At 41.3% G+C, this 15,521-nt stretch overlaps 1 protein-coding gene across 1 annotated transcript in view; it reads right to left on the reverse strand.

The window, feature by feature from the left end:
- Ca5b (carbonic anhydrase VB, mitochondrial) overlaps window positions 1-15,521 on the reverse strand; it is a 39,331-nt gene that overhangs the window by 6,155 nt on the left and 17,655 nt on the right. The window contains exons 3-7 of the mRNA XM_005409159.2: window positions 12,670-12,867; window positions 3,523-3,641; window positions 2,384-2,479; window positions 1,789-1,851; window positions 879-1,034 (exon numbers count right to left, since the gene is read on the reverse strand). Coding sequence (XP_005409216.1) covers window positions 879-1,034; window positions 1,789-1,851; window positions 2,384-2,479; window positions 3,523-3,641; window positions 12,670-12,867 — 632 coding nt within the window. The remainder of the gene's footprint in view (window positions 1-878; window positions 1,035-1,788; window positions 1,852-2,383; window positions 2,480-3,522; window positions 3,642-12,669; window positions 12,868-15,521) is intronic.

The raw sequence follows: 15,521 nt of genomic DNA on the forward strand, positions 1-15,521 counted from the left end.
ATATATACTACTTGGGAAAAGTATATATTTCTTCTAATATACTATTGGAGTCTATTTCAAATATTTTATTTTAGCTGCTTCTTCTTTTGGTTTTTATATTCTTCAGAGATGCCAGGCTAGAGTTTACTTTTTTTGGTCAGGGCCGGGGGGAGAGGGGATCTTTGATGAGTGTTAGTATCAGTTATCTTGGCTTCATAAAAAAAAGAGTTTGGAAGGTTTTGTTTTTGTGAAAATGCTTTGTAATCAATAAATGATTCCATATAGGAAGTATGTTTTTGGTTTTTTATCTTTCTGTATGACAACTATAATCAAGTATTATTATACTTTATATTATAACTAACAGGATTTTGTGTATTGAGATAGTAACCACCACCTAAGCTTAATTTCAAAGGGAAAAATAAATCCCAAGTTTAAATCAACTAACGTGTTAAATTTTCTGGGCAGTCATTGTTGAGTTCTCTTTATCTTGAGATTTTTATTGCAAAATTGCCTTAAGAATTTTATGGGGGCTGGGGATTTAGCTCAGCGGCACAGAGCCTGTCTGGCAAGCACAAGGTCATGAGTTCGATTCCCAGTACGGGAAAAAAACAAAACAAAAAAAAATTTTAAATGGTTTTGAACATATCCATTTCTAGCCTTGATTCTTCCTGTTAAATGGAACTTGATTTTATACAGAGATGCATATTTATCTATATGCCACAATGCATAATACGTGTAATTATCAAATATAGAAGCAAATACTTTAGTTCTTCCTCGTTTAGCATTTCCTAATTTCCTAAATTAAGTCAAAAGTTAAAACCAATGTCAGAGTTTGAGCCCAGCCTTATCTTAAACAGGCAGCAGGATTTCGTTCGATGGAAAACGGGGAAAGAATGTACCTGATCGTGATCGACCTCTACTGGCTGCTTCTTAATGATCCAGGTGACAGACTCTGAGAGAGGTGGGGTAGTCAGAGACCCTGAGTAGGTCCAGTAATCAGGGCAGGCAGGCATCAGGCAGGCGGGGTCAAAGGACCCAAGTTCCACAAGGGTGTCCTGGCCAAGAGAAAAGTCACTGAGTCATTCATTTTTCAGTGGCGAAAACCACTCAGGAATCAAATGGCGAGGCAGTGATTTTCAGGGGCTGTCCAGGGACCCTGGGCAGCTTCCCAAAGAATCGTCACTTCCTAGGTCAGCATCCTACCCAGGTTTTGTTTTTGCAGTCAGTTGTACATTTAAGATACAGGCAGGCGCTTGTGCTGCTGAGCTATATTCCCGGCTCACACCATTTAAGATTCAAAACCTTTTCCTCCCTCAGATCTAGTGAGAAACTAACCCAGAATTGTCCTTGTAAAATGCAGTACGAACAGGAAGAGCTTGAATCCTGGCCTAAGCGGAGAAAAGGAGATGGAGAGGGACGGATGAATAACAGACTCCCAGCGAGTAGCCGCTTTGGGATTCTGAATATTGAAAAATTAATCCTGGAGGTTGGACAAAGGGTATGGGTGACTGTTCCTTGCAGCCAAATAAATCTAATTTCTGTAGAGCTTTCCCTGCTCCCTACCTGTGGAAGGAAGCTAGAGGAAAGAAGGCTGCTCTGGACAAGGACTGAGAAGGAGCTGGTGTCAGGCACAAAGGAGGGGACAGCTAACACGTGTATCGTAAGCGGCAGGTCTCGCACAGCAGTGTTGGAAGAGAATCTGCATATAGTTCACTTAATTACACTCCTGCTTCAGTGTAGCTTGCTAATGTCTCCAACCTGAGACTGAAACATAAAATGTACTTCAAGTGATTTAGGGGAAAAAATTACCTTATGCTTAATTGATGGCAAAGTGTCCAGCAAGTTCTGTAGCTCTTTATGATGTTTGCCTAGCTAAAGAGCAATCAAAGAGAAAATATTACAAACAATGGACATCTCACTGTAGAAGCAGTACCAGAATGCGAGTGAAAATGAAGCACCTGGTGATTACACATAAACAAACCACACAACTGAAACTTGACTTAAAATGGTGCTTGAGAATGTTATAAACATCACTGAAGTAAATTAGACACAAACAAATGAGCGAGCTGTTTGCTGACAAGGCTACTGTGCCTGCAGGGAAAGGTACCTCTTGCCCCTTCTTATATTGAAATTTAAATTAATTAAAGTTAAAAATTATTCTGCACTCGCACTAACCATATTTCAAATGCTCAATTGCTACTGCTGGCTTGCAACTACTTGGTTGGACTGCGCGCTTTCATACCATTTCATACCATTTCATACCATTTGTATTCTTAATAATTATTTATTTTATCACTGTATTGGTCCTAATATCTTTGCAGTAAATAACAATATTATAATATTCTGCATTTTCCTGCTGCAATATAATACATCCTTTAAAGTTCATGACTTTGTTCTTTTTTACCTTTAAAAATACTCCTATCACAGCCAAACCGTTTTCTTCCTGGGCCGCATCCTCGAAGCTTTCAAATTTGACTGCGTTCCAATGCACCAAATGCAGCTGAAACACCATTAAAAGTGGGTTTAACACATGCCATACAGGATTGCTGCAGAGAAACTTGACAGCTTCATTCAACACGCACTATTTAATCGTGTTTCCTCATGCAAAATAAAGCTACTTTGAAAAGCATATGGCAATTAAGTGTCAAATGAGATGGAAATAAAGAACAGGAGGAGATTTAGGCAAGAGCAACAATTAATGTTACTTTGGAAGAGAGGGATTTATTAGGGGAGAAAAATAAAATTCATATAGCAAAGCAACATTTCAGTGAGGGATGAACATTTGTTCATTCTCATCGTGATTTGCATGAAATACTAATATCCAAAATCCATTTGCATCTAAAGCAGAGAAGATGTTTATAGACAGAAATAGATTTTCCCTATGGAAATTAGACAGGAGTTGAAGACAAATTTCTTCTTGGAGGGATGACCACTTACAATGTGTCATTTTTAACATAACATTTAAAACTAAATTAGGGAGAAAATTGTAAGGTGAAATTCTATTTTCTTAGGCTGTCCTTCTATTTCCTTATAAGTCATTTCTCATCCATCCTTCGTGAATGTCTGCATGATGACCAGCCCCCCAAGTGAGACTCTTTAAAGTCCTGGTTAACTTGGCCTCCTCCTCTCCTGAAGAGGATCCTATCTCCAACTTCTGGTGCTTTTATTTTAGAAATGTTTGATAAATCTTGCTTTTTCTCTATTTCTATTGCCACAACCTTCATGAAAGCTTGCACTGTTTCTCATGTGGACTAATCCAACTGTGTGCCTCTGCACTGTTGCCTATTTTGGGCAATAGCTTAAGCCTAGCTTAGAATTGTGAAGGAATCCAGTTTCAAGACTGGAAGCTTCATTTCACTCATATTATTTAAGATGTCTATAATTTTTACATGTCTAGGCTGGGAGTAATCAAATATATCCCTAAGCAAGCTATCTGGCATGAACAGGCATCGCCTGATTCTCCCTGATAATTTCTTAGAACTAGAAATGTCAGAACTATCCCACTTCACCACAGTTATCACTGTTCTGACCTGCCCCACATACCTCTGCTGGGTAGAATTTGCTGTCCACAGTGTGCTCGGAACCCCAGGCATCAATGGCCCCCCAGTGAAAATGGAACTGCTTCAATCGGTAGTTGTGTTCCAGAGGTCCTCCCTTGATCACTGAAATGGCAGTGTAACAACACTTTGAGGGATGGGTACTTATGCTGTAGAGGAGTGTGGGGAAGAGGCCAAATGTGAACTGTTCTAAATGAAGTACACTATATTACATACAAGTATTTATATGCAGTGTGATGGAGAAGCAGGGTGATGTTTACATTTTTAAAAATTTATTGCAGTAAAAGACATATTGCCTTAATCGCACTCAAAGCATGTCCCTCACTTGGAGCACACTTATGCACAGTTCTTGCCACTTCCTGAAGGACTTCCAGACGTCCTCATTCTTGAGTGTCTTTAGTTGCACCGTTGTGACTACCTTTAATGTCTTGAATTGATTCAGAATGTTTACCTTTTATGGTCATTTTGTCTTTGGGGAAGATCCAGAAGCTTCAACGTGCCAGATCCAGGGAATAAGAAGGATGTTTTTATGAGCCTGTCTCTCTGTGGATGGCACTGGGTGCTGGCATTCACCATATATATTTTTTTATCACATCTCGTAAAGACACTCATAAACAAGGACTTCTAGAACTGCGACAGAAAATAGCAAGAATGATGGGATAAATGTGTTCAAAGCAGGGGGGAGTATTTTGAGAGGGGTTCATGGCAATGTGTCTTTTGCTGAATAAATGTTTTAACCTTAACCATCACAATATATTTTGATCACGTCTCGTAAAATAGATTTCCATGCAGTTTCTATATATTTAAGGGCAACACCAAATGACATCAAGATTTAATTGCACACCAATCTGCATACAATCATTAAAGGCCAATTCTTGACTTATTTTTATATTCTATAAAGTATTCATTTTACTTGTATATAGTACAATACAGATTTCTCTGAGCACATATATTTAACCAAACTAATAAAACTGAAATATGGGGAAAAAAGAAACTCTTTTCTTTTTATGCATGAACACTCTGCTTTTCAAGAGCAAAGCCATGCTTTTCTTTCTCTTTCATTAAAATGGAATAGGAAATTTGCAAGTCAAAAATTATCACCCAGGAGATGTTGACCAACTGGGACAAAGTTTCAGTTAAAAAGCAGGACTAGGTTTTCAAGATTTACTGCATAACATGATGACCATAGTTAACAGTAATTTATTGTATATTTAAAACTTTCTGAGAGTAGATTTTCAGTATTTCTAACTATAAAAAGTGATAATTATGTAAGTTGATGGACATGTTAATTAGCTTGATACAATCATCCCACAATGTATACATATGTCAAAACACATTGCACCTCATAAATGTATATAATTATTGCCAATTTAAGAAAAGACAAAAATTATCACCCATCTCACTTTGGACCATGTGAACACTGTGAGCCATCCACATATGTGGATATCCACTGGTTTTATAGTGTCAGTAAGTGGTTTTTGTTTAGACTACTTTTCTGAAACTAGTGAAATCAGTACACTATAGGAAAATTATTTAGAAAAGAAAAGTTTTTAAAGTCACCTTTCCTTGGGCTTTGAGTTGTGCTGATTTTTTTCCCTTAACTTTGCTAAGGCACATTAGTTTTTCAATTCTTCCATCTGTCAGATCCTAAAGATACCTGTAGAAACTCAAATAGAGCAACACTAAAACTAACCAACACTACAACTCTGATACTCTTTAGAGTTTACTGTACCATTAGCTGAATTTTATATATACAAAAGATCAAGTATGGCAATCCCAAGGACCAAATACACTGGATATAACATATAATAGTATGCTATGTGTTTTACTGGTTTTTGAAAAATTCTTACATAATTTCCTCTTTTAAAAAAAAAAACAGTTTTGCAAGAGGTGAGTGAGCACATCAATGATCACTTCTCTTTGGAGGGCAGGGGAGATGCAGAGAATAATATCCTGGTTCACTAAGTGTCTTGGTTACTTTTCTCTCGTTGCTGAGACAAAATACCCAACGCCCAAAATTAAGGGAGGAAAGGTTTATTTAGCTCACAGTTTGTGGAAGTTTCAGTCCATATTTGGCTGGCTTCGAGGCAGAAGATAGCAAAACAACAAGAGCAAAGGGGGGAATGGCAGCAAGCAGCCTCTCTCCCTCCCTTACATTGTAAACCCCCCACCTAAGGGGCCTGTAGCTGGCACATAATCTCCATGCCCTCCTCTTGCACAGGCTCAGGATGTATACAAAGTAAGCACCCCGGCTCCCTGCTGAGTCACTTAGCCAAACCGCTAGACTCCCCAGGTTGACACAATGTATCAACCATAACACTAAGTTAATAGGAGGGCCATACTAAAGAAAAATGAAATAAAAATATATTCCAGAAAACCATATTTTCTACACCAGTTCCCTACTGTGAGCATGATTTTGGAAAATACTAAATCCATTCTATTGAACAAAATTGAAGTTTCCATCCCAACTTAAGCGACCAAGGCTAAAGAAGGGCCAGCTTTTTTCTCCTTTCCCTAGAACAGCTCTGACACTTCCTGGAGCCTGACTGTGTGACGACTTCAAAGATGAGGAACAGGGCAGAGAGGAGGGCAGGGCAGAGGAAAAGGAGACAGAACTCATTTTCGGGTGTATTTTGATATACAGAGTAGTCAACACATTTTTTAATTAGTTGCTAACATTTAAAGTTTGGAAAATTTCATACAAAAATCCACATTTCCGGCTGGGTGCAGTAGTGCACACACTTGTAATCCCAACAACTTAGGAAGGGGCTGGGGATTTAGCTCAGCGGCAAAAGCGCCTGCCTGGCAAGCGCAAGGTCGTGAGTTCGGTTCCTGGTACCGGAGAAAAACCAAAAAAAAAAGAAAACCAACAACTTAGGAAGCAGAAGCAGCAGAAGGATTGCAAGTTCAAGGCCAGCCTGGGAAACTTGATGAAGACAGCCTGGGCAATTAAAAAATTCTTTTCTCAAAATAAAAAATTGAGAGGGTTGGAAATGTAGCTCAGGGGTAGAGTGCTGCTACTGGATTCAAGTCCCCAGTAGCACACACACACACACACACACACACACACACACACACTTTCAACCTGACTTGTGAGGATGAAACACCCTGGCCATGATGGGCACAAAATCCCAATGGGCAAGAGGCTGTGTGGCAGATATGGCTGCTGCCTTTCAGTAGGCCCCTGGGTTCTGCACCAAGCCCTTACCAGTATACACTGCACATAGAAGAAAAACGTGACAGGAAGCTGTTCTACTGCAAAATGTGGTTAAGGACAGGTGCTTTGTAGGAAAGGGCTTCAGTCTGAGTGAGTTAGCTATGTGCCATTAGCCGTGTGTGCCGGCAGCTTCTAACTTGATACCCAATGCTCCCCACCCCCTGCTATTTACAACCTTGTGTTATTCCCTCCCCTGAGTGTGAGCTGGAGCTCATGATTTGCTTTGAAGGGCCAAAGTGATGGGATGTCTCTTTGGGGATTAAGTTAGGAAAAGACTCAGCTTTCCATCCTGCTTTCTCTCTCTGACTTTTCTCCCTTGCTTGCCTGCAAAGTTGATGAAGTCAGCTGTCACGCTGTGAGCTGCCCAATGGACAAGTCCACATAGCAAGAAAATGAGGGCGATGTCTTAGTCACTTTCCTCATCACTGGGACAGAATACCTGGTGCCAGCAACTTGAAGAAGAGGTTTAGTTTGGCTCACATTTCAGTCCAGAGTGGGCTGGCTCCAAAGCAGGTCAGCGTAACAGACGGACATGAGAAGAGCTGCTCAGGGCGTGGTGGCAGCCAAGCAGTGAAGGGAAGAGTGGGGGAGGGAGATAAAGCCTTCCAGGCCACGCCCCCAGTGACCCATCTCCTCCAACCAGGCTCCACTTCCAAACCTCACATTTAGCTATGAGCTCACCAGTGGACTAAGCCAGTGATGAGCATCACACCCCCATGATCCAATCACTTCCCCAAAGCCCCACGCATGAGGCTTTGGGGGGACTGCTAGATAAAATCCATCACAGGTGCCTGCTGCCCATCAGCCACCCAGGAATGCAGGCCCTAGGAGAAACAGAATATAGCCACTAGAGTGAGTTTGCAAGAGGATCTTTTGCCAAACAAGTCATGAGCTAAGACCCCCAACCAAGACTGATGCCTTGATTATGGCCCTATGAGAAACTCTGGGCCCAAATCGTCTGTGAGCATGGTCTGCAAAACTCTCCATGAATCAGCTCTTGCCTGCCTCTAAACTCGTCCTCTGCAACCTCCTTCTTACACTTTACACACAGTCACACTTCACACAAGCGTCAACTGCCTCAGACCTCTGCCTCCACACAGATCACCCAGACATCAGCTCTTCCGGAAGGGCTTCTCCCCAGTCCACGTGCATACCCCCATCACAGCTCTTAGCCCTCTGCAGGAGCGTCCGCTCTCCGAGATCTGCCTCTCCTCCACACTTAAAAGCCACCCCTTCTTCCTCTTTCTATTTTGGGCACCTAGCATAGTGCCGGGCACTTTGTTGATCCACAGTGAAACCAGGAATGAAACCGTCAAGTGGCTGTTCAGTTAGTTAATTGAGATGTCAGTGGTACCCTCAGCAAAAGCAGAGGGAAAGGGTGGGTTTGTGTGTGGATGAGGAGGAAGTATAGTCATCCAGGAAAGGGGCAGAGAAAGGAGATAGAAGACAGTAACTCCGAGAGGAGTGCAGTCAAAAGATCTATCAAATAAATCTACACTCTTGTGCTTGAGGTCACTGATATTTTGTTATTTCTGTGCTTTAAAATGAGAAAGGATAAAGTTGTGAAAAATCAAATATAAAATACCTGGTATAGGATCTGACTTACAGGGAAGAATATTATTTTGTAATATTCACTCTTTTGCTTTTCAGTGTGCAAGTGAAGGAGCTAACAGAGAAAAATGATGAAAAGCACAGTGATACACAGAACCATATAAACAACAGTAAATGCAGGAAGTGGGCATGAGGATGCTGGGGTAATGGAAACATTCTAAAAGTGCATTGCAGTGATGATTGCAAAACACTGTTAATTTACTAATCATCAGTGTGTCAAATATATGTATCCGTAGAACCAAAAATAGAGGAGAGCTTCAAAAACACGTATAATGAATTCTTACCAGATTCACTGGCGATGCCCTACAAAAATGGAAATCGAAGCAAGAGGAGGCAGGAAGCACCCTTAGGAGGTGAACAGTGGGCCTGAGCTCTCCTCTTTAAGCCTTTTGACTTTGCCAATAAAAGGAATTTCAGAGGAGATGGTAATTCCAGGGAGCATCCAGATTACAAATAATTTAGCGTCCTTCCCCATATCACTTAAGTCGCATCCACTCATTAAAATCATGAACAGTGTCCTATTCAAGGAAACCAAATAACAGAACAGCACCCCCCAAAAGAACAGTAGCATGAGAAGTTCACATACCTAACCTTATAAATCTGTTAATTTCTGTAAAGGAGGTTGTGTTGTCCCCTTTCGCTCCAGAGGTTAGTAATTTCAGCCTTCTGGGGGTTTTTTTTGGTCCACCTAACTAAATGTTTGCCAATTTTGTTGATCTTTCCAAAGACAAACCTTTGACTTCACTGACTTCTGTTCTTTATTATTTCCTTCTTTCTTGCTTTGGGTTTAGTTTGCTCTTCTCTTTCTAGTTTCTTAAGGTGGAAAGCTAGGTTATTGATTTAAGAAAGTTCTCCATTACAGGCATTTTCGTCTCTGAATTTCCCACTAAGAGCTGTTCTTTTGTCACGTACCTTCCCTGACTCCTTTTCCTTCATTTTTATTCCAGACTTTTATAAAGCACACCATAGCAGCATTTCCTAGGGATTTGGGGGTGTGTGTGTTATATTTGTAAATTCATAGATGTTGATATTTGTTAAATCCTTTTCTAAAATTGTTTCTTACTTTTCTCGGATTCTAGGATATCTTTGCTTTCTTTTATTTTTTCTTTATTTTTTATGTTCAAGTCCTCCTTTTTTCTCCTCTTTGAATGCTATTGATTGTTTTGCAACAGTGTGGAAAAATAACAGTGAAGAATAAGCAGGAAATAAGAAGCAGTCACTGAAAGGAAAAAGAGAGATAGGGAAAGTTAGGTACTTATGAAAGATTGATGGCATCCTAGAAGAAAAAAAATTAAAACAAATTAAAAAGGAGCTACCAGTTTTAGTCCTTCTTGACCAAACAAGTGAAAAACTAATCAACCGCTGTACAATTTTTGTTGCATATTTTGTTATAAAACTGTGAGATTGATTCACCTAGGAAAGGTACCATCAAGGGATGATTCAGTGAGTGAGGTTTGTAGGTGTATAAAGTACTATTATGATGAAAACATGGCTCATTTGTTTTCCATCTAAGATGACCCATGTTTCAGGCTGGGGATTTAGCTCAGCGGCACAGCGCCTGCCTGGCAAGCGCAAGGCTGTGAGTTTGATTCCCGGTACCGGAAAAAAACAAGACAAAACAAAAAAATAAGATGACCCATGCAAGTGGGTAGATAAGAATTCCTAAATCTATTGTTCAAAAGAAAAAGGGCCTAAAACCTTTTTAAAATATCTATTCGGCTGAGAGGTCTGGGGCTTAACTTCCTTGGTTGATAAACCCATTAAACACCTTCGTGAGATTTCCAACTCAATGCAGCAATGATATATTGGCAACACACCATTCCTAGACTCTGAAGGGCATTAAAAATTAACCAGTACCCTAAGATCTTGAGAGAGAGAGACAGAGACAGAGAGTGAGAGAAAGGGAGGGAGGGAGGGAGAGAGAGGGAGGGAGAGTGGGAGGGTTGGTTACTAGCATAAGATTGAAATTTGAGAACACTGCTATGCACCCAGAGTGAATGACTGTATGAGAGTTAGGGCTCCACAGCTGGGTCTGGCCATTAGGTTAGCCTTGGCAGGGATAATGGTAGTGCTGCATAGGAGACAAGTAGAGTTCACCAGATTGCAAGATGGTTGTCTTAGAAACTTTCTCATTGCTAAGACAAAATACCTGACACCCACAAGTTAAAGGAGGAAAGGGTTATTTTGGCTCACACTTTGTAGTTCTCAGTCCACAGGCGGCTGGTTCCATGGCAGGATGCTATGGTAGAGGGGCATGGCAGAGCAAAAGTACCTTCAGGGCATGGGAGGCAGGAAACAGAGAAAGAGATCAAGGAAAGAGAGAGGAGATAAACCCTTGTAGGCCTCACTCTCAGTGACCCACTTCCTCCAACCAGGTTCTACCTAGCATAACACACTTAGCTATAAACTCATCAGTGGACCAGTCCACTAATAAATACTGCACCCCCATGATCCAATCGCACCTCCCCTATGAGCTTGGGAGAACAGGTAGATATAAACCATAACTGGTCATCTGGAACACAGGAATTTAGCTTGCTGTTTGGAAGATTTCTGGAATTCTTGTGCATAAGTAATGCTATGGGCATTTGGTTGAGAGGAGGGCACACTCTAATTAGGAAAGATGCCCATTATTCTGGAAGGAAAAGGAGCAGTTGCTTCTTAGGATGCTTGGGGCTTGGGGGCCATGACACACCATGAAGGAGAAAGCAAAAAATGTGGGATGAGAAGGTAAGAATAGACACAAATACATGTCCGCAATCACAGCAAAGAAGTATATTTGCAGTTGGGCCGGAGATTCATGTCTAAGTATCAAAGTATCACTAGGGAAATGCCAAAAAACTCCAAATGGTACAGTTGAGAATCCTAGAGGAAGATAAATACAGGAGTGAACATTTCCATGTGCTTTTAAGTTATATTTTTACTTCATTCATGATGACTTTCATGGACTCAGAGACTTACTTCCTCCTCATATTTATGGGAGAAAACAAATTTCCCTGTGTTTAGGAGTCCTCAATCTCAGCTCTATTGATATTCAAGGCTGGATAATTCTTCACTGATGTTGTTCTGTGCACTGTAGGATCTTTTGGTTTTTTATGTTTTGTTTTTTGTCTTTTTGAGACAGGGTCTCACTATGCAGTTCAAACTGGCCTTGAGCTCACTTTGTAGCCTAGGCTGGTCTCAAACTCGCAACAAACCTCCTGCCTCAGCCTCCCAAGTGCTGGGATTACAGGCATGTGCCACCATGCCCGGCTAACCATAGGATCTTTAGCAGCATCCCTGGTCTTAATCCACTGCACGGCAGGTGTACACCTCCTCCCCACAGTTGTGACATCCACAATGCCTTCAGATGCTGCCAAGTGTCCTCTGTCCAAGGGGGAGGGGGAGGGGCCTAGGGAGGAGGATGGCTAAATTGCCCCTAATTGAAAGCCACCACTTTAGATATACTATTTCAAAGTGCCATAATTTCAGACTAATTGTAACTGTCTGGCGCCATCAGACTCAGTTAAAAAGGGAGGAGATCCTCAGTGGTAGATACTTGCCTAGCATGTGCAAGGCCCTGGGTTTGATCCTTGGCACAGAAGAAGGACAAGGAGAAGAGAGAATCTACATACAATCAGTCACATTCTGTCTTCCATACTTATAGACCTCTCAGGTAAACTTTGAAATTCACATTAGTTTATATCCAGGTAGGCTGGAACAGAAAGGGAAGTTTCAAAAGCTATATAATATCTGAATGAAAAAAAGTCTTCCAACTGTTTTCTTTTAAACTAGGTAATAGTGTCTAATAAAACTAACAGAATGAAAGTTTCCATTTCTCTAATATATGACTTCTCTTAACTAGTTATTAAGACTATAACCTAATGCCAACATGAAGATTCTTTTTGCCCATTTCAAGTTTATTGTGATCTGATAAGTTAAATACGATTAATAGTATTACTATTTAATATAATAGTTGATATGTTTCCTCAGCAAGCAGAGAAGGATCATTATATAGTCAAGATACACATACAATAAACATCTGACAGAGTTTCAAATTTCGCATCCTCTCCTCAACACCAATTACAGAGGCTTTGGAGTCATATGTACAGTTCTTAGTAATAAAAATAGTACTTTTACTAGTGAAAGAAAATATGAGTAAAAACTAGAGGGGGTTATTTTGTCATATATTCAAAAGGTAAGATCAATGAGGTCTATGTCATTGTTAACAAAGAGGTCATTACTACTATGGAGTTTGATGGGTCCTATGTTGATGTGACACTGTTCTTTTTGCTGCAGATGGGACCACTGTATAGAGATTGTCCTCACCTGATCTATCCTTAGAGTCTTCAAATTCCACGAGGAAAGAGTATCCATTATTCCAGATATGCAGGCAAGTGGTCGGGTCATAAGAGATCGTGAGTGGTTTTAAGCCCGGGTCATAAACGCTGTCCTTCCACCGGATGTTAATGGGTGACTGTCTGTCACCTGCTGGAACAAGGTCCATGCTTTCCCAGAGAGGATGCACTAGGAGAAAGCAGGGTGGGACGATTAGCAAGACCATCCACTATTTAGCAGTTGATTCGGGGAGAACCCATAGAGGCCAGCAGCAGCTAAAGTCCTAGAAATTAGCTACTAAGGGCCTCAGTCAACTGCCTAAAGCAAAAGGCAAAGGCAGATCAGAGAGGATTTTTTACTTTTTTTTTTTTTTGGTTTTTCTCCGGTACCGGGAACCGAACTCATGACCTTGCGCTTGCCAGGCAGGCGCTTTTGCCGCTGAGCTAAATCCCCAGCCCCGAGAGAGGATTTTTTGTTTGTTTGTTTGGTACCAGGAATCGAACTCAGGACCTCGCACTTGCCAGGCAGGCGCTGGTGCCGCTGAGCTATACCCCCGGCCCAGATTGTTTTTTCTTGAGACAGGGTTTTGCTATGTGCTCAGGCTGGCCTCTAACTCACTATGTAGCCCGGGCTGGCCTCAAACACACAGTAATCCTCCTGTCTCGGCCTCCTGATCGCTGGGGTTACAGGCTTGTGCCATCACACCCAGCCTCAGAGAGAATCTTACAGGGAGTTTTTATATGATCATCTTGTAAAACTCACACATCTGAGTCTGCCCACCAATGTCCCCTAAACCCAATGCCATCCCATCATAACAACAAAATGCAAGGTTAGTGCCATGTGAAAGTAAGGATTTCACAAGTTTCTTTGTTTCCTTGCTGATTTCCTGAGCTCTGAGCCCAACACTTGTTTTTGTTTTGTTCTGTCTTTTTGGTACTGGGAATTGAATTTGGGACCTCGCGCTTGGCAGGCAGGCCCTCCACTGAGCTATATCTCCAGCCCCCAGAACTGGTGTTAAATCCAAGGGCAGCCAGGTGTGGTGGCACACGCCTGTAGTCCCAGCACTCGGGAGGCTGAGACAGAGGATAGTTGGGAGTTCGAGAACAGCCTGGGCAACAAAGTGAGCTAAAGGCCAGGCTGAACTATATAACAAGACCCTGTCTCACAGAATCTTTTTTTTTTTTTTGTACCGGAAATCAAAATCAGGACCTTGTGCTTGCCAGGCAGGCGTCTGTGCCACTGAGCTATAGCCCCAGCCCAATAACCTGTCTCAAAAAGCCAATAAATAAATAAATCCAAGGCCAATTTAACTTTCAGTGACAGTCTTTATTTTCAACAAAAGAAATGGGATAGGATTTTTGGAAAGCAAATTTTGAATCAAGTACTGTCAGTTTTTAATTGGTTGGTTAGTAGAAATAAAGACTTGTGCAGCCTGGCCCCATAAGAGGTTCACATTGTGGACATGTACCTGCTAAGTTCACCTCTATGGATTCAAACTCTGAGCATTAGGCAGCCCCCCTGTAAGAGCTGGATAGAATATCAGCGTTGCTATGGCCCCCTGAGTTCACAATATGTCACACGAATGTGGATGTGATCTATTACAGTAAACACATACAATTCGTCTCGCACAGACACTGATGACCACTGATGATTCTCTTCCACAGAGTCAAGTCTTCTTGGCCACCCCCTGATAAACAGCAGACTTCATGACAGACACATTTATGGAGACATCCAGGTAAAGAACAGAACCCACATTTATCAGTTTGGGGTGGTCTAGTTCTCTGCCATTTACAAGCACCATGGATGGGCAGAATTAAAACCAACAGGAAAACTGGGAGAAACATGAATAACGGAAGTCATTACCAATAACCCTCTGCATCTTCCTCCACCATAAAAATGAGTGATAGTGACTAACGTAGCTGTTTTATCACCCAGCCAAATCTCTTACATATGCCCTGGTTATCCTCCTATTTCTAGAGAAACAGAAACCTGCTTCAGGCTTACTCTGATGGAGAAAATAGTCCACTTCCTTTGGTAGTTGCCCAATCTTGAAGTCAAGATCTTAGCCTTGGTTTTTATTTTTGTTGTTGCTTTGTTTTGGTATGGCTTTTGCAAATGTGCTCCAGCAGTAAGGACATGCAGCTCTCTTAAGTGTGCAGACTAGAGGCTCTCAACAGAGGAGTGATTCACCACCGAAGACATTTGGCAATGACTTTTGTATGACAAAACTGAGGGAAGGTGCTACTGACCTCTAGTGGATGGAGGCCAGAGGTGCTGATAAACAACCTTCCCTACATAGGATGGTCAGGCTCCCACAAACAAGAAATTATCCCATCCCAAATGTCCACAGAGTCAAAATTGAGAAGTCTTCCTCTAGAGCTAAAACGCTATGTGAAAACCCATAGTACTTTTTATTTCTATTTTTTCCATATAACATGGTTGTCTCCTTTCTGAAGAGGTCTGAACCCAGTGTTTTGGAATTTTTTCCCCAATATAAAAGAACCTGTTAGGAACAAGAACTTACTTTGGAGATAACAAGGACCTTCTGTTTCAGAAATACATTATACAATGGCAAGTGAATATGAACTGGCACAATAATGTCATTATACTCTGATTAGAATGCAACCTGGTCACTCTGGTGGTGCACGCCTATAATCCCAGCATTCTGGAGACTGAGGCAGGAGGATGACTGATAGTTGGAAGCCAACCTGGGCTACATAATGAGTTCAAGGCCAGCTTGAACTACTTAGCAAGACCCTGTCCCTAAAAAACAAAACAAAACAAAGCAAAACAAACAGAAAACAAAATCAGAATGTAACCTGATGAGCAGGAAGCAAATTTTT

Source organism: Chinchilla lanigera, unplaced genomic scaffold (genome assembly GCF_000276665.1).
Source record: "Chinchilla lanigera isolate Chin_1 unplaced genomic scaffold, ChiLan1.0 scaffold00118, whole genome shotgun sequence".
Lineage (NCBI taxonomy): Eukaryota > Metazoa > Chordata > Mammalia > Rodentia > Chinchillidae > Chinchilla > Chinchilla lanigera.